General features: G+C 55.9%; 1 protein-coding gene across 3 annotated transcripts in view; it reads left to right on the forward strand.

The window, feature by feature from the left end:
- Positions 1 to 18,926, forward strand: part of Nsmce1 (NSE1 component of SMC5/6 complex) — a 36,148-nt gene extending 17,222 nt beyond the window's left edge. For all 3 annotated transcript variants that reach the window (XM_087208854.1, XM_087208855.1, XM_013076437.3), the window contains exons 3-8: positions 10,840 to 10,961; positions 11,118 to 11,195; positions 12,036 to 12,182; positions 14,645 to 14,761; positions 15,579 to 15,699; positions 15,994 to 18,926. In XM_087208854.1, the coding sequence (XP_087064980.1) occupies positions 10,840 to 10,961; positions 11,118 to 11,195; positions 12,036 to 12,182; positions 14,645 to 14,761; positions 15,579 to 15,699; positions 15,994 to 16,073 (665 nt within the window). In that variant the 3' untranslated portion in view covers positions 16,074 to 18,926. The remainder of the gene's footprint in view (positions 1 to 10,839; positions 10,962 to 11,117; positions 11,196 to 12,035; positions 12,183 to 14,644; positions 14,762 to 15,578; positions 15,700 to 15,993) is intronic.
- The last annotated feature ends 975 nt before the right edge of the window (positions 18,927 to 19,901 follow it).

Consider the following 19,901-nt stretch of genomic DNA (forward strand, 5'->3'; position numbering starts at 1 on the left):
CTTTGCTTTTATTTGCATAACTCTTACATGCAGTACTGTAATGTACAACAGAACGTAAAACTATAGTACTGTCCAGTATGGTCTACAAGAATTACAGTACAGGCCAGGGATTTAGCTCAGTGGTTCCGCAGAATGCTTTGCAAGTGCAAGGTCCTGAGTTTGATCTCTGGTACCAAAAATAAAAGTGAAAAAGAATTACAGTACTATACTGTGGAAGAAGCCACCCTAAGGCCTCACTGCCACTCCCTTGCCACGCCCCTTCCTGTGTGTCAGTCTGAGCAGAGGGGCGTGGGGGTGTAAGTCTAGTTGTTAAACAGATGGGTCATCAGACGAATGTTTGTATTGCTACATGCTACAACATGCATGACTCAAAATTATGTTGAGTGGAAGAGGCCAGGCAAAAGAGAATATGTACTGTATAAACCCATTTCTGTAAAGTTCTAGGCAATGTATACATGGCTGTGGTAACAGAAGGTATTTCACTGGTTTCCTGGGGGTGGCATAAGGGACAGTGGGGAGAGGATGGGGTGTGGGATCACAGAGTTGCAAGGAAGCATAGGAGGTGGTAGGTTGTTCATGATCTTGACTGTGGTGTGGTTTTTGCTTTGTTCTGTTTTGTTTCTGCAGTTCTGGGGATTGAACCCAGGGCTTTTGCACTGTACTGTATTCCTGATGCTTTTTATTGGGAGACAAAGTTTTGCTGACTTGCCTAAACTGGGCCAATCCTCTTGCCTCAGCCTCCCAGAGTACTAGAATTATAGGTATGCACCACCATGCCCTGAGTTTTGATACAGTTTTTTTTTTTTTTTTTTTTTTTGTACCAGGGATGGAACTTGGGTTCTTGCACTTGCACAGCAGACGGCGAAACCACTGAACTAAATCCCTGGCCCGTTGATATGGTTTTTTAAAGCACGTATATAAATATTAATATTAATACTATTTATTTATTTTTTGGTACTGGGGATTGAACTCAGGACCTTGTGGTTGCGAGGCAGGTGTGGTGCCACTGAGCTAAATCCCTGGCTCAATATTGTACATTTTAAATATGCACAATTTATCATTCCTATGTCAGTTTTACCTTAACGAATCCTGAAAATCTAAACTTAAACCCATCTTGCTAGTTGGCCGCTGCATAACCTTAGTAAAGCCCTAAGTGTGGGATCTTCAGTTTCTCTAGCTGTAGAGTGGGGCTGGAGATAGCTTCCTGTCAGTTATTTGTAAAGATGACAAATTTATGTGTGCCATGTACTTTGGTGGCCTGCAAGTGCCCCCAAAGGGTGACACGTAGGGAGATAGCAGCCTGTTGGTCTGGTGAAGCCCTGTGCTGTCTGCGTGGGACTCCAGGAGAACAGAAGCAGCATCTGGGAGATAGCTATCTCCTCACCCGTGTCTACCCAGGCTTACCTGGAAGCCTTTCCTTCCTTGACGTCTGTTCAGAAGAGAGAGGGTAAGGGCTGGGTGTGCAGTTCAGGAGTAGAACGCTTGCATAGCATGTGCAGAGCCCTAGGTTTGATCTCCAGCACTGCAAATACATGAGAGAGTAAGTAAGTGAGTAGGTGAGTACAGTAGTTAGAGAAAGTGTCTTTCGCTCACTTTGCTAAGGACTCTGAGGCCTTCTCCATGGGGAGAGCCCTTGGGGAGCAGGTACTCCCTGCTGATTGTCTTGTGGGAGGGATGCACTGTGGTGTAATGGGTTGTATGCTGTGGCCCGGTGCTCGGTTGCCCATGTTCCCAGCCTAAGCCCACTCGTGGCTGGATCCTGTGCTTCATTTATCACTTAGGGTTGTTGGTGTGCAGAAGCAGAAAGTCGGCAGAACAAGTTGCTCAGCCAGAATTCTTTGAAGGGGATCCTAGCCCCAGTCCCCTCCTCTTACAAAGCGAAGTTTGGGGTGCTGCCCAGCCAGCTGTGCACGCTGCCTTTCGAGCCAGCCCATTGCTTGGTGATTTCCTTGCCTCCAGATCCTGGGGCTGCTTTTTAGATTGATTCCTTATTTTGAAGTACTTTCAGACTTACAGCAAAGTTGTAAGCACAGCATAATTCTTTCCACTTAAATCATTGAAGAGTAAGTTACCAATTTTCTTACAACTTTAAGTTATAAAGTTACCAATTTAGTAAATCCCATCACCTGTGAATTCTAGAGTCCCTTTCCTACTATCAAGGACTTTCTCCTAACTAACCTCAGTCCCTCCTTTAAATTAGGAAATTAGAATTGATACATCACTACATCCAAGCCATAGACCTCACTCCGGTTTCTTCAGTTGTCTTAATATTGTCTTTTGTAAAGTAGAACACCCTTGCTAGGATCATGCGTTGTGTTTATTTGTTATAATTTCCTTCCTCTCAGGTGAGGAGTATTCTCAATCAATCCTTGACTTTTCCAAAGGTGGTGGGTTTTTTTTTTTTTTTTTTGGTACCAGGGATTGAACTTGGGACCTTGTGCTTTCGAGGCAGGCGGAGGAACAAAGGTGGCAGTTTTGAAGGCTACTGGTTAGTTATTTTCTAGACAGCACTGTCTGATAGAAATGTAATGCGAGTCTCATATATAATTAAAATTTTCTAGTGAAAAGAAACAGGTGAAATTCATTTCCAAAATAATGCAAACCCAACATTTTAGTAATGTAAAAATGATTTATGCAATATTTTACATTAAAAAATATTTTATCTTTGGAATCCAGTGTGAATTTCACACTTAGAACGTGTCTTAATTTGGATTGGCCACATTTGAAGTACTCAGATGCCACATGAGATTGTTGTAGAATGTTTGTCAGCGTAGTTTTGTGTGAAGTTTCCTCCTGATTAGATGCCTTATGTTTATGCCCTATGGTTATGCTGTACGGTTTTGCAGAAATTGTATGGAAGTGGTGGGGTGTTCCGTCTCCATCCTGTCAGGAGTGGCACAGCATTGGGTAAGATGCTGTCTGACAGGCGGCTCTGCTGTAAGGCTACTCTTTCCTGTGTGATTAATGAGTATTTTTCAGGCTAGTACTTTGAGGTAAATAAACATCCCATTCCTCACTCCTTTTTTTTTTGGTACTGGGGATCAAACTTGGACCTTGCGCTTGTGAGGCAGGCAACGGAACCACTGAGCTAAATCCCTGGCCCACCTCACTCATTTTTGACCCTCTAGTTTTATCCTTTTGTAACTTTTCCCTTAATTCATTCTTACATTAATCATTGCCAGATTGCTGTAAGGTACTGTACTGTTCATTACTCCCAGGACTAACATTTCATAATTAATTTTGCTATGTTTTATGGTACTTTTCAGTGGGGTTTAAAATTATTACTGTTCTAAGGGAAATAAGGTAAAGTATCTAAAATTTTATTTTTATTTTAATTATTTATTTATTTATTTATTTTTGGTACCAGAGATTGAACTCAGGTCCTTGCGCTTACGAGGCAGGCGGCGGAACCACTGAGCTAAATCCCCAGCCCCTAAAATTTTAGATTAAAAAATAAAGATTTGAAATTTTTCCATTGAGCAAAATAAAATGCTGTTTGAACAACAAGAAACCAGTTAGCTGAAATGCTTGGGCCAAATACAGACCAATGAGCCCAGTATCACAGGAATGATTTTGTTAAATCTTTTCAGCTTTTGTCAGACCTTTCATGTCTTCAGCCCAGGTTTTTAACATGCTAATTTCTGACGCTCACCACTGGGCTACCTGCAGCAGTGGGTGCGTCCCTGTGGGGTGACCTTGTCGTTTAGTGTTCTGTCGTCCCTGTCTGCAGTCATACTGGTAAGCGCCTTCTCTTAGGCCTTGGTGATAATTAGAAGCTGGCTCCCAATAAAATTTCCTTCTATTTTTAATGATCTCACTGCACATTTCCTCCCTTTGGCCATGGTGAGCAGTTAATATGCTCACCACTGTTAGAGTTGGCTTGTCTTCCTGGATAATCAGGAGGGGTGGCGTCTGTGATTATAACTGAAGAGTGGCAAAAAATTAACTTGCGAAGGAACAGCTAACCCATGGCCTGATGAATTTTCCATCATATAGAATTTGTGAGGGAAGTTGTGTGCCTAGACAGGACTCTTCGGGCCCAGGAAGCTCTGAACCTGAGAAGGGGCATGCTCCAAATGACCTGGTTTCCTTCTACCAGCCCCCAAAGGTCCCCACCATCGCCCAGAGTGGGGACCAAGCCTTCTGCAGTCGGTGGTCAGTCGGTGAACGCACCCAGCAGTTAGCTGTGTGCCTTGGCTGTCGTGCTGTTGGTCCTAGCAATGAGCAGGACAGGCTGTCAGAGTCTGGAGGTTTAGTCTAGAAAACAGTCAGGGTCGGCTCACGTGGGAATGTGGTGAGGGTGAGGGAGCCGCTGTGGTCTGAAACCGGTGGCTGGGATCTTGCTCCCTGGTCTGCTCAGAGGGCATGAGGACGTGGACGGGCTGGAGGAGCCATCCAGAGAGCATAGGCGGCTCTTCCACACCTGGGCACAAGTGAGGTGGGGACGAGGCGCCGCAGGAAGGCAGCAGACGGGGCTTGTCTCCCTGCCAGACCCGTGTGACTGCGTGCATGCCATCCTCCCTCCTGGGAATGGCCCGCACTGAGTCCACACCAAAGTCTGTGGGACCCCAGCAACAAGCGGAGGCTGTTTATTCTGAGCTTGCTCTAGCAAGGGAGTTGGCCACATCCCTGTGTTTGGGTGGGCGCATAGGCAGACAGAGGAAGGGGCCGCTTCTGAGGGGAAAGGAGTTGGCCCAGAGGCAGGCAGGTGGGAGCCTCCTGGCTGATGGGCTAGAGGTGCTTCCCTGCTTGATCCTCAGTTGGAAGCGAGTCCTGCACTTGGAGCCCCTTAGCTCAGGACTTACTGTTTGGCTTCCTCAGCTGGTTGCTGAGAGGCGGTGGTCTGACTTCTTTCACGCCTGGCATGGAGACGGGATGCTGGCTTCCTGCCTGGTGCTGTAGCTGAGGGCTGGCTTCCTGGGCTAGTCACTGTGGGCCGTGGGTCTCACTCCCGTGTCTGTGTGGCCTGACTTGTCTGCCAGGCTGCTCCGTCTCAGAAGCACCGTGGGACACAGTCTGTGCTGGTGAGTTGTTCGCTGTCCAGCCTGAGTCTGGGGGTCAGTGAGCAGAGCGACCCTGAGAATCACCGTGTCTCCTTACAGTCGGGTGCCAGCCTCATCACAGCTGGAAACAAGCAGACAGAGTGTCCATGGTGTGTAACTTAGAGGCATGGTTGGCTTTCCTACAGTGTTTCTAATTTTCAGTTAATTAACACATTTGTGACCACCAATCCTGATGTCAGCTCCATTGGATTAAGAAATGGCCGGCAGGTGAGCACAGTGTGCTCCTGGGGAGTCTGGGTGGGTGTGAGGTATGGCCCCTCTCTGCTCTTTGGCACTCTTCTCCCTGGCTGCCGAACTCTGCATTTTTGCTCTGCAGCCCCCTTCTGCCACGAGGGTTCTGCCTTGGGGCCAGCCGGCACGGCTGAACCGGGAACCGTCTAAACCTCTTCTCCTGTAGGTTGCGGGTGTTGCTAATGCAATATTTAAAAGTCAAACCCTCCACCAGCAGGAGAAACCCAATGTAAAAGCCCGATGGAGCGCCTGGCCGAAGCAGGGCAGCCCTGCCTGTGGGCTGGCTGTGAGCTCTGCACACGGTGTGCTTCCTGGCTGGCTGGCGTGAGGTGGAGGGTTGCTGTGTGGAGCTGGCAGCGGGCGGTTCCCACCAGCTCCTGGAGCTCCTGAGCGGGCAGTGGAGGGGACAGCACCCCAAGGTGCCCGCCCCAGGAGAGTGGACACCTGTCTGCAGAGTGTGGGTCAGGTGAGTATGAGAGCAGCTCACGGGTCTGTCCTGACTCCTGCCATGATCCAGAACCCACTGCTGGGCAGATGCGCCCCGGAGCGAGTGTCAGCAGTGCCGGGCAGCACACCGGGGGCCAGGGCGTGCCCCGTGCGGCCTGTGAGTGTGTCCCTGTCGCTGCTGCAGCAGTGTCATCGTGGGCTCTAGTGCACTTCATACGAGCAGCGGGGACACGGGACCTGTGCCAAGAGGTGGGCAGGAAGCGTCACACAGCGCCCTTTGAGCGCACCAGAGAGTGGGCTGAGCCTTGGCTTTTCAGAGTGGTCTCTGTGTACTCGGAAGCACCTCAGGGCGTGCGTCCAGAAGCAGACTGTAGGTGCACACCCACCCCTGTGTAGCTTCAGAGCTTTGCTAAGCTCCCTGGTCCCAGGCGCTCATTTTTCTCATTTGTGATTTAGACTTCAGAGGACTAAGGAGTCAGGTTCTGTGGTGGTTGAGCAGGGAATTACTTTTAGCTCTGCACAGTGGGAAGCATCAGCCCTGAGAAAGGCAGGGTGGGGTGGGGCAGCGCAGCGCAGTGTAGCCCTGTGTGTGTGTGGCCCAGGCCAAACCACGGAGAGTGCATGACCAGTCTCACTCACTGGGTCCCCTGCTTACCCCGGGCCTGCTGTGTAGGAATCCTCAGGCATCACTGCGTATCTAAGTAATAGTTCTTAAAAAGGAAGGCTCAAGTCTTCTTGTCTTTGCATTAAACCATTCGTGGTCCATGTCTGGTTTCTGTTCCAGACTTTGTTACTTTCTGCCAAGTCCTTCACTTCTCTGACCCCTCGTTGAAAGGTGAGGCAGTGACTCTTCCTTACTGGCTGAGGTGGCTTCTGAGGGGCGGTGTTGTGGCACACAGAGAATTGATGTGCTGATGTTGGAACTGCTCAGCACATCAAATTATTTGCCGCATAAAGAGCGATTCTCCCACCACCCCGTTCTTCCTAGCACTGCTCACAGCGGCACTCTGGAGGTGCCGTTGGCAGTTCTCGCTGCGCACCGTGTGTCTGAAGGTTGAGATCATCTTCTCCTCCAGGACTGATGAGGGCTGCAGGCTGAGAAGTGAAATCCTGTGGCTTCTACTGGCCCTCTGGCCTGGCGTCCTGCCTTTCTGGCTGCCTGTTGTTCAAGCCCACGGTCCCAGTGGCCTCTGGGAACCAGAAAGCCTGATTCAGTAAGAAGAGGTTCACTGGTAAAGAGACATTTTGAGAAAAGGAGATAATACAGAAAAAACAGTCACTCCAAGTGAATGAACCTAGCCCCTTGACCTAGAGAGGAGTCCAGTTTGGTCTGGGCTGCCGGGCCTGTCCACCCTCTGGAGGCCCACGTGTCAGGTGGCCCACGCCAGGGCTTCCAGATCAAGAAAGGTGCTGCCAGGCCACCCAGCCTTCGCCTTCCCTCAGTCCTTTGCGGGCTGGGCTGACCACAGGGCCAGTCAGTGAGCGGAGCTGGCCGAGGTGGATGCCACTCCTCTGCTGTCCTTGTCAGGTGCCAGCCACCTCCCGCTGTGCAGGGAGAGGCCCTCTGTGGCCGTGTGTCTGTGGCAGGTCTGGGGCAGGAATGTCCTCAGGTCTGCTCTGCAGAGGCCACGTGGCTTAGTGCCCAGGGGCTGGGATCTGTTGTTAGCCAGGGTGGGGCTGCATTTCCAAGTTAGGGAAACTCTGAGCAAGTTGTTTGATCTGTCCAGGGCTCTGTGTATAAAGATGATGTTAATAGCTACTGTCAGGGTGACGAAATGCACCATGCCCATGAGCAGTCCTGGGACACTGTGAGAATCTCGGCCACACTTTCACAGGCCGACTCAGCCCGCTGCTTTCCCGCAGCCTGTGAGAAATGCACACACCTTCTTACAGGTGGCACCTGGGATACAGGTCCACCCCTGCTCGGTGTAAGCGTGGCACTCACTGCCCTGGTCGGGTCTCTGCTGCCTGAGCAGAGGCCGTGGCGGTAGACTATGGCCTGCCCTCTCTCCCTGTCGCTGGACACTGTCACCTGCTGCACGGTGGTGGTGTCCAGAGACCAAGCCTCTGTTGCAGCTCTCCCTGCACAGTGGGTACCGTGGTACTCAGCAAAGCCCGTGTCTTTTTTTTCTCAGTTGGTTCCAGATTCTGAAGAGAGAAGCAGCATTCTTTTCTTAAGCCCCTCCAAGGGCAGCTGCACTGGAAGTAGCTGTCTCAGCACCACAGGATACAGGCTTTATCTCAGGCACTGATGTGACCACAGACTGAGGAACACGGGCCCAGTGTCTCTGCCCAGTGTGTTCCTGCAGATTTACAGAGTGTAGCTTCTGCATCCTGGCTCTAGGAACGGGACAGAGAGGACAGAGCTGGGAGTCTCAGTTAGCGCTGCTTCCTGGGAGGCCCAGGGAGGCCCCAGCCCGCTATAACCCGACAGTGGTTGTGTTAGGGACCTGCCACCTGCAACGCACAGACCTGTGGCTGCCAGAAAGGACTGGGTTTGGGAGAGGGGTGCAGGGCTGATTATGGCCTGGGGACTGTGCTGGGGGGCGGATGGATGCACAGCAGCACCTCAAGGTGGAAGCTGCTCTGGCGGGCTCTGGTCCCTGCCCAGGGTGACAGCCTGTCTGATTTGCTGCCGGGCAGACTGGCTCCACTGGCTGACTTAGGCTGTGGCCTCCTCAGCTCCTCCCTGTGGGTTCCCTGAATATAGGAACCACACACATTCCCTAACTCTGTACAGTTAAAGAAAAAGCCGAGGCTGGGGTCTTGACAGGGAGGGCACTGTTGTGGGGCAGCCGGACGCTGGCAGGTGTCTGTAGTGTGGGTGGCCAGACGGTAACGGGCACTGAGGGCTGTGGGTGGGCAGGCTGGGTCTGCTGGCCTGGCCAGGACGACGTCAGGGCCTTGGCAACTGTGGCTGCAGTGTGGGGTGGGGTGGGGACGGAGGGGACAGGGCGCGTGGCTGGCCCTGCTGCCAGCAGAGAGCACGGCCAGTCGCGGGAGGGGCTGGGGCTGGCAGGCCAGAGAAGTTCATGCCAGGGTGTCCGTGGGGAGCCCCTGCGGTCATCCGTGGAGGGAGCTGCAGACGTGGCCCTGTGGGGGCCTTCGTGGGGCAGGGGGGCCCGTGGTGCGGGGCACTGCATGGATGCGTGGTTTCTGCAGGGGATAGGTGTGCAGTGCCCTGCACCCCTGCGTCCCGAGAGTGTGCGCTGAGGCGGTGGCGATGGGAGCAGCAGGGCTGCGGCGTCCCCTGCAGACAGGTTGGAGGAACGTCCGACAGAGCCCTTGGTCCGCCCACCCCAGAGGGGCGCGCCAGCGGAAAGCGTGAGCCGTCACTCCCGGGGGGGTAGGACTGCCACTGTGTTGCGTCGGGTGGACGCTGCCGCTGGCCCAGTGCCGAGCGGGTGCTTCGCGGGTGGGGAGCTTCTGGCGGGGCGGCTGTACGGGACCCGCCTTTGAGGGGCCCGGGCGAGTCTCACGGGGAGCAGGAAGGAAAGGTGGTCTCGCCTCCCTCCCCGTCGGGTCGGTCTCCTGGCGGCCAGGCCCGACTTTCATCGTCATGCTTCCTCCAGGGCTCTGCACATCCGCGTTCCACCTGTTTATTACTGCTGAGCTCTTATTCAAATTGCTTTTGGAAAAAAAGCCATTGTTCTAGAAGGGAGGTGAGGTCCCCGCCGTGGGCTGTACTTGGGCGCTGCTGTGGGCCTCGCCGGGGGCCCTGCGCAGGGCGCTCACATCCTTCACGTGGCCGCGTCCTGCACCGCCGCCACCACAGTGCTTTCCCTCCCACTGCGCTGTACATGTTCGGGTGGCCTAGACCCCGGTGTGGGAGGCCAAGCACGGACGCTCTGGGTCACTGCCCTGATTCCCGTGTCCCTCTCCTCGCGGGGGCCTTGGTCATCAGCTGAGGGGTGGGCACCTTTCAGGCCTCTTTCCTGCAGTAATGTTTTGTTGGGTCTGTTACGGTTTCTAACGTAAGTGGGAACATATTTTGTTATTTAAAAAAGCATAAATCTTTTGAAATCAATTTAGTAAGTGAAAGCAGCAGTACCTACTCTTGGTTTAAAGAACCACAGTGCAGTCCCCCGGCACAGGGGATGGTGGGGTTTGGGGGCGGCGTGGTCTGCCCTCCTCCGGAGTCAGCAGTGTGCAGTCATCGAGTGTGAGTGTGCGCGCTTCCATGTGTAGATGTGGGCGTGGATGTAGAGACGCCTCAGTAGAGGTGTAGGTATGTGAAACGCATCGCAGCAGAGGGGCAGTTCAAGGCAGAGCTGGCCGTGGCTCTCCCCTCAGTGTAGGAGGCCGTGCTCCCGGGAGAGAGGCCACACGCCCCGTGGAGGGCACCGTGTGAGCTGTATCTCACTCCCCCTGCAGCGCTGTTTTCTCCCCTCCCCTATCTCATCAGTGGTCTGCTGACCCTCCTTAGTACTGGGCACTGGGGTGGCCCCACGGTCTGCCCGGTGGCACAGCGGGAGGTGGCCTCGTGGGCATGTGTGGCTCCTGCTAGAGCCAGGCTTTCTGCCCAGGCCTGGTGCCATGACTCGTGGCTCACTGTGCTGCTCACAGCCCCTCGCCAGTACCCGACAGGGCTGGGGCCGCCCGGAGTGCCGTGGGAGGAGACCCATTACTGCTGCTTACCCTGCCGGCAGGTGGCCTTTCACTGTTGCCCCTGGCCTGGGCTGCAGGTGTTCATTTGACATCTGGATATTGAGTGAGGGAGAAAGGAACAGGGATGCATGCAGGGACACAGGCTGCGCTGGGCCGTGGTGGGGAGCCGGGATCGCGTGGGGAAGGTCGCTGGCAGCAGGGGGTTCTGTGGGGGATGCGGCTGGGGCTGTGAGCGGAGGTGGGAGGACTGGGCAGCTTCAGCCTCTCAGATAACATTTCCTGTGGCCTCTGCCTCACTGCACCCTTCATCTCGTCTTCTTATCTAAATAGTCCAGGAAGAAAATAACCACAACACACTGGCATTTGCCCAAGAGGGCAGGGCCCTTGCCCATTTCTGGCTGGGCTGCTCTCTGTTCAGGGCCACAGAAAGTAATACCAACTATGCTTTTTTGATGAAGCCCTCTCCTCCCTTTTGCCTTTTTATTTCCAGGCAATGCTCAAGTAGACAAGTTGGAGGACTTCATCAACAACATTAACAGCGCCTTGGAGTCCTTGTATATTGAGATAAAGAAGGGAGTCACAGAAGATGACGGGAGACCCTTCTATGCGCTGGTGAGTGCACACAGCGCCCTCTAGTGGCGCTGTGAGGAACTGGAGCAGCAGCCCTGGACAGCGGAGGAGGCCTTGCCTGATTCAGGCCCTGGGGGTGAGGGGCAGCCAGCCCAGAATCAAAATATGGGCTGATCGTTGTGCTGACTTATTTTTTAGGTGAATCTTGCTACAACTCCAGTTTCCAAAATGTCCACGGATTTTGCAGAGAATGAACTGGATCTCTTCAGAAAGGCTGTAAGTAGTGGAGTAAGTCCCACCCTGGATTCTTAGGGGAAACTTCTGTCTGTAGCGTAGATGGAAACCGCCGTCTTCGAGGGTCCCTGGGAGATGCGGGCCGTCACAGCTTCTGGGATGGCGTGCTGGCCCAGGTTCGAGCCCTGCCCGGCCAGGTGAGCGACACTGCCTGGTTGCCCAGAATGCCTGCAGGGAAGCAGCACGTCGCCCGGAGCTGTCAGGGGGCCCGGCTCTGAGGCTGCTGTGAACACAGTGCCACCGCTTGCAGTTGAGTGGCCCTGCTGTGCCGGGCCTCGGGTGCTCGGTCAGCACCTGGGTGAGCACGGCACTGGCGACCACTGAGGGGGTGCTCAGACCCTGCTCCTCCCAGCCTCTGCTGGCTGTGTGGAAGCCGAGTCTCTGGACCAGCCCCGTTATTTAAAGACTCCTCAAGGCCGTCAGCGGCCTGCTTGAGAACCAGGCTGGGTGAGGGGTGCACACATGCGGCTGCAGGAAGCCACCTTCCCGCTGGCCTCGCCCTGCTCTGCCTGGCTGCGTCTCCATGGTCCCTCCTGGCCCATCCAGCTCTGCTCCTCTGCATTTCATCTCTCACCTTCTCTCCCCAGGTGGGGTGGGCAAGAGGGGGCCGAGCCCTTCTTCGTTTTGGGCACTGAGATGACTTCTCTGAGTCCGTGGGACAGGGCACGCTGTGGCCCTGCTGCACTTCATGAAATTGTCTCCCTAAAGGGCAGAACTAGGCTGCAAGGGCCTGGGGTGCATCCCTGCCAGAACTGGGCTGATGTCTTGAAAGCCACATCTGCAGATGTAAGAGATGAACTTGGGCCCTGGCCTCTCTTTCAGTTGGAGCTGATTGTTGATTCAGAAACTGGCTTTGCATCTTCCACAAACATTTTGAACCTGGTCGATCAACTGAAAGGCAAGAAGATGAAGAAGAAGGAAGCTGAGCAAGTGCTGCAGAAGTTCGTGCAGAGCAAGTGGCTGATCGAGGTACTGTCGGGGTCCTCCCCAGCCTGGCTCACATGCACTGGTCCCCAGCGGTGGCTGTTGAGCCAGGCCCCTCATCCCCTCTGTGGCCCTGTGAGGAGGACCTGGATCTGTCCGAGGGGCAGGCCCCAGCCGGAAGTGGCAGAGCTGGGAGCTGCACCCGCTTTTCTTGCTCCTGGCTCCCTTAAGCCTCGGGTCTAGACTGTGAAGCAGGCTAGGTCAGTGCCTGACCTGGGTCTCGGCCCGCTGGGAGACGTGGCAGAAATAGAATCCTGGGGTGCCTCCTGGGGTGGGGAGCGGGAACGAGACCGTCGTGAGGCATTTAGTGCCAGGCCCCCGGCACACAGAGCAGGCCTGCCTCCCTGCTGTTGCCATTGTGGTGTCATGCCTGCGTTCTGTGGTGTAGGGCTGGAGGGGACGCAGAAGCACAGGCTGCTGAGCAGGCCTGCTGGAAGCAGCCAGAGGGCTTTGCTCTCTCCAGGAAGGCAGCACTGTTTCCCAGAAACCCAGGCCAGGCTCAGTGCAGGCCCAGTCCGCCTCACTGTGCCCTTCCAGGGCACGCATGTGTTTGTGGGATGGGCCATGTGGGCCCTGGCTTCTTCCTGGGCCTCGGACCTGGGGCTGAGGCTGCTGCTTGTGGCCCCAGCAGCCCTTTGGTCCCCTCCAGAGGAGGTGGTCTCTGGCTTGTCTCTGGTGCTCTCAGCTGCTCCCTTGTAGGTGGGCGGGCCGCCCCTAGAGTCTGCTCTGAATTCTGGTCCCGGATGCCTGCTGGGCAGAAGGGGCAGGAAAGGTCTCAGCGTGGGCAGGGCTGGGGGCTTGGCACGTGTGTCATGTCCATGAGAGCTGCACTGCCCTGTGAGGGGCCCGTGAGCCTGGGTTTAGCTAACTGATCTCAGCGGTCTGGCTACACTGGCGCCCCATGGGTAGCACAGCCTGTGCTCAGGCTTTGGCTTGGGGACTTGGTAATAGGGCGTGCTCTCAGGCAGCTCAGGTCAGGGCAGACCTGTGGTCTCCCTGTGGTGCACTGTCCCCTGGGCCAAGCTTCTTAGGGACAGGCTATGACTTCATGATGGCCCCCGTTGCGGCACATGCCTGGCACCTGTGCGTGCTGCATAAGGCTTGTGGAGTGGGCAACTGGAGAGGTGGATGAGTGGCAGAAGAAACACTTGGTCATGACAGGAAGATCTCCCTTGGCCCAGCCCTTTGGTTCCCAGGCAGGCTGGGGCCAGAGAGGAAAAGCCACCTCTGGGGTCTGGGCCTGGGCTTCGGATGCAGGCCTGTCCTCCCTGTGCTTTCCTCGGTGCCTCGGAGAGACTGCAGGGTGACGCTAAGCCCGCAAGAGGTGAGCTGCTGGATGGGGAGCCCTGCAGGCCCGGGCGTGCTGTGGTCTCCGCCCTGCGCCTCCTCAGGCCCTGGCAGCGCTCACGGGACTGCTCTTGCTTGCTGTTTGGCCCCTGAAGAGCTGTACAAGCCTGGGGACAGGCGACCTGTTCCAGGCCAGGGTTGCTGGTTCTGTGGAGACCCTGCTGAGGGCCGAGGGCCGTGTTTCAGTCTCAGAGACGAAGCTTTCCAGTCACTGGTGCTGCTGACTGCAGGGTCTCAAGCGGAACCTCAGCTCTTCTCAGTTGTGAAGGGGAGGAGCGCCTGGACCAGCGGGGTAGGCTTCCTTCTTCAGCGGCACCGTCTCCTGGCCAGGCCTGGGCCCCCACCCCTGCTAATCCCCACGCTGGCTCCTCCTTGCTCCCCACCACGGAAGGGGATTGGATGTAGCAAAAATGCTTAATAGGCTCATGTCCCAACTTGGAAAGTTCCTGTGGCACCTGCTCCGTCCTCCTGGCTCTGCCTCCTCCTGGTGACAGGCAGAGTGGCTGCCACACAGGCAGGGGCTCCTCTGGTCCCCTGAGGTCTCAGGGAGTTTCGTTGTGCCTAGACATGCGAAGCAGGAGACGCGGCTTCCTTCGGAGGCAGGCCCTGCCACACACGCCGGGATGGGGCTGGCCCTGTCCTCTCTGACGCCTTTGAGCTTCATCTGTAGAGTGACATGGCCAGGCGTGAGCTCAGCCCCGTGGAGGTCCCAGTGGCAGTGCTGCTTCCCAGCAGTGAAGTGGGTGACGGGAGGGAGTGGGGCACCGCACCTGGCAGACTGGAGCCTGTGTCCTCCCCGCTGGAGGTCTGGGACAGTGTTTTGGTTTTGGGGCGCCGCTGGAGATGGAGGAGGGATCCATCTGTCAGACACAGCACGGTGCTGAGAAGACTCGGGGGCACGGGGACCTTCACCTCCACTGGCTTTTGGGTCTTTCCCTGGGTTTTCCCTGCTTGAGGCTCTTTCACGGGGGCATCGCTGCCGCTGGCTGGCCAGGAGCATCCTGACCCTGTGTCTTCGGGGCCTTGGGCTGTGGGCTGCAGGGGCCAGGCCCGGAGCTGGACAGGCCTGCTGAGGACGCCGCCGCACACTGTCCCTGCAGAAGGAAGGGGAGTTCACCCTGCACGGCAGGGCCATCCTGGAGATGGAGCAGTACATCCGGGAGACCTACCCTGACTCCGTGAAGGTCTGCAACATCTGCCACGGCCTCCTCATCCAGGTGCGGCGGGGTGGGCCCTGCACGGCCCTTCCTGGGGCCCTTACTCTCCCATGCTGTCCACGGGAATGCAGCCCTTTGCCTCTCTCAGGTCTAGTCCCAGGGCTCATCCTCATTTCAGTCTTCTCCAGAAAGCTCTCATAAGTCCCGTGTAACTGGTATTAGCTTGGCAGTTTTGTGACGAATGTCTTCCTGTGTGGATCCATTTTTCTGAGTCACACTGTGTGCTTTGCAGGCCTCACACCCGTTGAGCTAGTGCTGGGTGTTGTTTCCTTCTTTTTAGTTTTATCTTTATGTGACAGCAATCTCTCTGCCCGTTATCCGCGGGCACCCAGGGGTACGTCCACGCCAGAGTCCTGGAAGTGCACGCTCTGTTTGTTAAGCTCGTGGTTCCTGTCGCCGTTGCCTCCTCCTGAGCTGTGGCCATCTGTGCTCCTGGACCTGTGCGCAGGGAGCCTGAGAGCCGGGGCCACCTGTAGTCCTCACTGCTGCTACCTGCATTTAGCCACACAGAGTTCTCCTGGTGCCGCTGCAATGCTGAGCCATAGCCATAGTCCTTTGTATGCTTTATTTTGAGACGGTCTTGTTGAGTTGCTGAGGTACCTTGGACTTGTGATCTCCCTGCCCCGGCCTCCCAAGGAGCTGGGACTGCAGGTGTGCACACCGTGTTCACTGCGTGTGCTCGGAGCACCTGGGACTGAGCGGCATTCACGCGGGTCTGGAGACTGGACTACAGAGCCTGCCGGCCGTCTCTGCGGCTTCCCTGACGGTTGGGAAGCTCCCCTCAGGCTGTGTGCGAGCCCCTGTTGCCTTCTTTCAGGGTCAGAGCTGCGAGACCTGTGGCATCAGGATGCACCTGCCCTGCGTGGCCAAGTACTTCCAGTCGAACCCTGACCCGCACTGCCCGCACTGTAATGACTTCTGGCCGCATGAGGTTCCAGGTGCCTGTGGGGACCGGGTGGCGGGATGGACAGGCCGGGGCTGGTGACAGGCTGGCTTGCCCCGGGCCGAGGCTTCGGGTCTCTGAGTAAGGCTCTGCCAGCCCTCAGGACGGGGCGCGAGGCTGTGTGCGCGTGCGCGCGGCTCCTCAGTTTCTTCCGCAGAGAGCAGGGCTGGCAGGGGGGGAGTGACAGCAACAGGGTGGAGCCCGCAGCCTGGGAAGTGGCTGTAGATGCCAGCGGGCGTCCCTCGGGGCCAGCCCTGCTGCTCACTGTCTTCCTGCTTGTTCTCTGCAGAAGTCTTCGACCCCGAGAAGGAGAGGGAGGCTGCTGTCTCCAAGGCCAGCCGCAAGTCCTTGCGGTCCCGGCAGCATTAGGCCGTGTGCCTGTGTGAGGGTGCACGTCCCTCCAGATGCCCGCATGGGGTGGGCACGCTGCGCACCCCCGCCCCCCAGTCTGTGTTCCCGAGGACAGGTTTGGAATAAAGCCATGCCGAGGGGTTGCTGGGTGCAGGCTTGCATCTGGCCGCCTTCTCGGGAACAGAAGTCTAACTGAATCCTCGGCTTGGCTTCCAGCTTGGAAGCTAGCAGGCTGCTCCCCTGTGACCTCGTTAGAGGGCTTTGGCCGCAGTCCCGGCGTTGGTCAGTGGTCCCGGCAGGACTTGGTGTCCCTGGCTCCCCATGGCCTCCTTCCTGTGGCCAGAGTCGCCCAGGTCCCCTCCCCCTGGCCCTCCTGCAGCGGGCGGTCCCCCACATCCTGCCACAGGGCCGGCCCAGCCCCCCAGTGTGCTCCTCCCACAGGCAGGGCCCATCCTGCCGAAGACCCTGGGATGGCCCCACGGACCCTGCCCTCCTGGAGGTCCTCGTGTCCCCACTCTCCCTTTCCCACTGGGCTCGGTCCTCCCTCTGCGCCCCTCCTGCCACTCCTCACCCCCCACCGCAGCGCCCTGCCCGCCCCTGCACCCTGTGGCCCGACACGCAGTCCTGCTGCGGTCCCCGTCCTCTCTTCCCCCCAGCTTGTCAGGACCCTTTGGTTGCTGTACAGAAGTCAACCCAGACTGGCTCAAACAAGGAAGCACTTGGCCATCGGGGTCCTTCCGGAGGCCAGGCTTGGTCTGATGCAGTGATGGCAGACCTATGGCTCGCGAGCTGCAGCGGCCTCTTGCATTATTGAAGCTCTAAAAGGCTCCCCATCACTGGTCTCGTGGCTCTGGTGACCTCGCCAGGCCGTCAGGTTCCGGCCTCTGCTTTCCTCTCCTGGAGCTGGCCTCTCTCCCAGGCCTATTAGGTGGTTTCCCAGAAAATCCGCCTTCTTCATGGGAGCAACATGGATACCATATCCCCAGGTCTCACTCACATCCCACTGTTAAGAGGAATGAGACCCCCGTCCCGCACCCCCAGCAGATGTCTGCAGTGCTCAGGGGCCACCCAGCTGGCCAGGGAGGCAGAGAGCGCTCTCTGCAGCTTCAGCAGAAGAGGTTCCCTGGCAGTGAGGGAGGCGGCTGGCGAGAGGCAGGCAGAGCTGATGTAGGAGGGGCCTCCGACTCGTCTGTCTCCATGGCCAGAGGCCTCAGTCACAGGGCTCGGCCCCAGCAGGTGGCTCCAGCCCTCCCTTCCTGCTCAGCGCATGGTTTCATTGGCCACAGGTGCACTCCCGAGTGCTCGGAAAGCTGAGTCCCTGCTATGGTTATCAACCAGCAGGCAGCATTGGCACTCCCTGCCCAGCACCGGGCCCGCCCTGCCCACATTCTCTCCCTCTGGGCCTGCTCCCATCCATCGGTGCCCAACTCGCCCCAGGAAGCCACTCCCCACCTCCCTGGTCTCCAGCCGCCCTGTCCAGGCCTTGTCTACTGCAGCGCAACTAGGACCTGTTACCCCTGCCTGCTCCCTGTGCCCTCTCCCCTTCCTCCTCCCAGCTGGGCTCCCTGCCTGGGGGCTGGACCCCAAGCTCATGCCAGTTGCGGATTCCTGCTGCACATGCTTCTTCCCGTTCCACTGTCTACCAAAATGTCATGTCCTTACCTGTCCTTCCCTGTTCTCTGGCCTTTGAGGCCCTTGCCACTGTGTGGCTTGAGATCTAAGTCCCGCCACGTGGGAGGGCCTCGCCTGGCAGTGTCCAGCACAGGGCTGTGGCACGGAGCAGGCCCCACCCCAGGATGGGTGTCACTGAGCCTTGGCGCTGAGCCCGGTGGCCATCTGCGTTCCAAGCAGATGCCAGCGTCCACAGCCTGAGCCGGCTGAAGCCTGCCCTGCACCTGGACTCTGACAGTACTGGCACCTGGCTCCCCATCTGACAGAGGCACGTGCTTGGGGCAGCCGGGCCTCCATAGCGCCTGTTAGATCACCCAGTCACGGGCCAGCTGCAGCTGATAGCACCATAATGGCCTAGCCACCAAGCTAGAGCTGCCCAGCTGTCATTCCTGCTCCAGAGGGAGGACCCCAGTCCGCCGCACTCCCACCCCTCCTGTCACCCATGGGTGGCCTGGAGCCAGGCCCAGCCATCACAGCAGCCATTCCTGTGGCCCCAGGGATTGCCCCACCTGGGGATAGGCCCCAGCCCCAGCCCCTGGCACCTCCCTAGGGCTTCTGGATTTGGACTGAGGCACCAGCCGCTGAGCCTGGGACTCACGGTACCGCAGGGACCCATGACCCATTTGTCCCTTGAGCCTGCAGGGACAAATTCTCCCCTGGGGAGAAGGCCTGGCTTTGAAAGGGGAAAGGGGGACACCAAGTGGAGCAGGGCAGCTGAGTCCCTGCTGTGAGACCCCTGCCCTGTCCCTGTTGTGTGAGACCGTACATCTATGCATGTTTTTCCTTAGGCTACTTTTGAGTTGGGTTTCTGTCACAACAGCATGAGTCCCAGCCCTACTGGTGTTTTGGGGCTACAGAAGCCAGGCTGCACCTCCTCCCTTGCCTGCCTGGGCTCCCACCATCCCAGCTCCCCATGACCCCCATGCCCCCCATGCCATCCCTTGGCCTTGAGGCAGACTCCTGGCTTCCTGGCGATTCCAGATCCTGCACTGGCCTCTGCTTCCTTGCTCTCCCTCCTGAGACATGGCCCACCTGGGACATGTCCTGTGGCCGTGTGGGTCCTCTTCCTGAGGCTGTGTGGTCCCTGCCATGGCAGTGTGGTGTTCTCTGTCCCCTTCCTGGTGCCATCTCTGCCTGCCCTGCCACAGGCACCAGGGGAATTTGAACAAATGACTTTTTAAATAAAATTACATAAATTTCTATGTGTGTAATTACATTATTGAAAAAAAATGAAATTATAGAGCAAGAAATATTAAAGGAAATTAAACATCCACTTTTCACTCCTGGATATACCGCCCTCATGTGGAGCATGCTCTCTGGGGTGTGCACAGATCTGTCACTACCTAAAGATTAAGGGCACCTTACCCCCTGTATATTATCAGACCATAGTGCAATAAAATTGGAGATCAATAGCATAAGAAACCGCAAAATCCCCACAAACACATGGGAATTGAATAACACCCTCCTGAACAACCAATGGGTCACAAAGGAAATTAAGAAACTACACAGTTTCTACAAGTAAATGATAATGCCAGTACAACATACAGGAATCAACAGGACACAATGAAAGCAGTTCTACAAGGGAAATTCATAGCAGTGAATGGCCATATTAGGAAAACAGCTCAAATAACCTAATGCTGAACCTCAAGCTCCTAGAAAAAGAAGAGCATGACAAACCCAAAGCTCGTGCAAGAGAGGAAATTATAAAGATCAGAGCAGAAATCAATGCAATGGAGACTTAAGAGAACAATACAAAAAATGAATCAGTTGGTTCTTTGAAAAATCGATAAACCTTTAGCCAACCTTATCAAAAAAAGCAAAGAAAAGGCTCAAATCCATGCAATTAAGAACCAAAAAAGTGAAGTCACAACAGATCCAGCAGAAATCCAGAGGTTCATCAATACCTACTTCGAGAACCTGTACTCTAATAAAATGGAAAACAAGAAATGGACAGATTCCTAGATACATATGAACTGCCAAAGTTAAATGAAGATACAGAAATTCTAAACACCCCAATTACAATGAGTGAAATTGAAAACAATTAAACATTTACCAACAGAAGCCCAGGTCCTGATGGCTTCACTGCTGAATTCTACAACACATCTGAAGAGGAGCTATCGCCATTACTCTTTAAACTCATCAAGGAAATTGAAAGGGAAGCAATACTTCCAAATT

This window comes from Heterocephalus glaber, unplaced genomic scaffold (genome assembly GCF_053883595.1).
Source record: "Heterocephalus glaber isolate CG9 unplaced genomic scaffold, H.glaber_assembly_v1.0 deba00000943, whole genome shotgun sequence".
Taxonomy (NCBI): Eukaryota; Metazoa; Chordata; class Mammalia; order Rodentia; family Bathyergidae; genus Heterocephalus; species Heterocephalus glaber.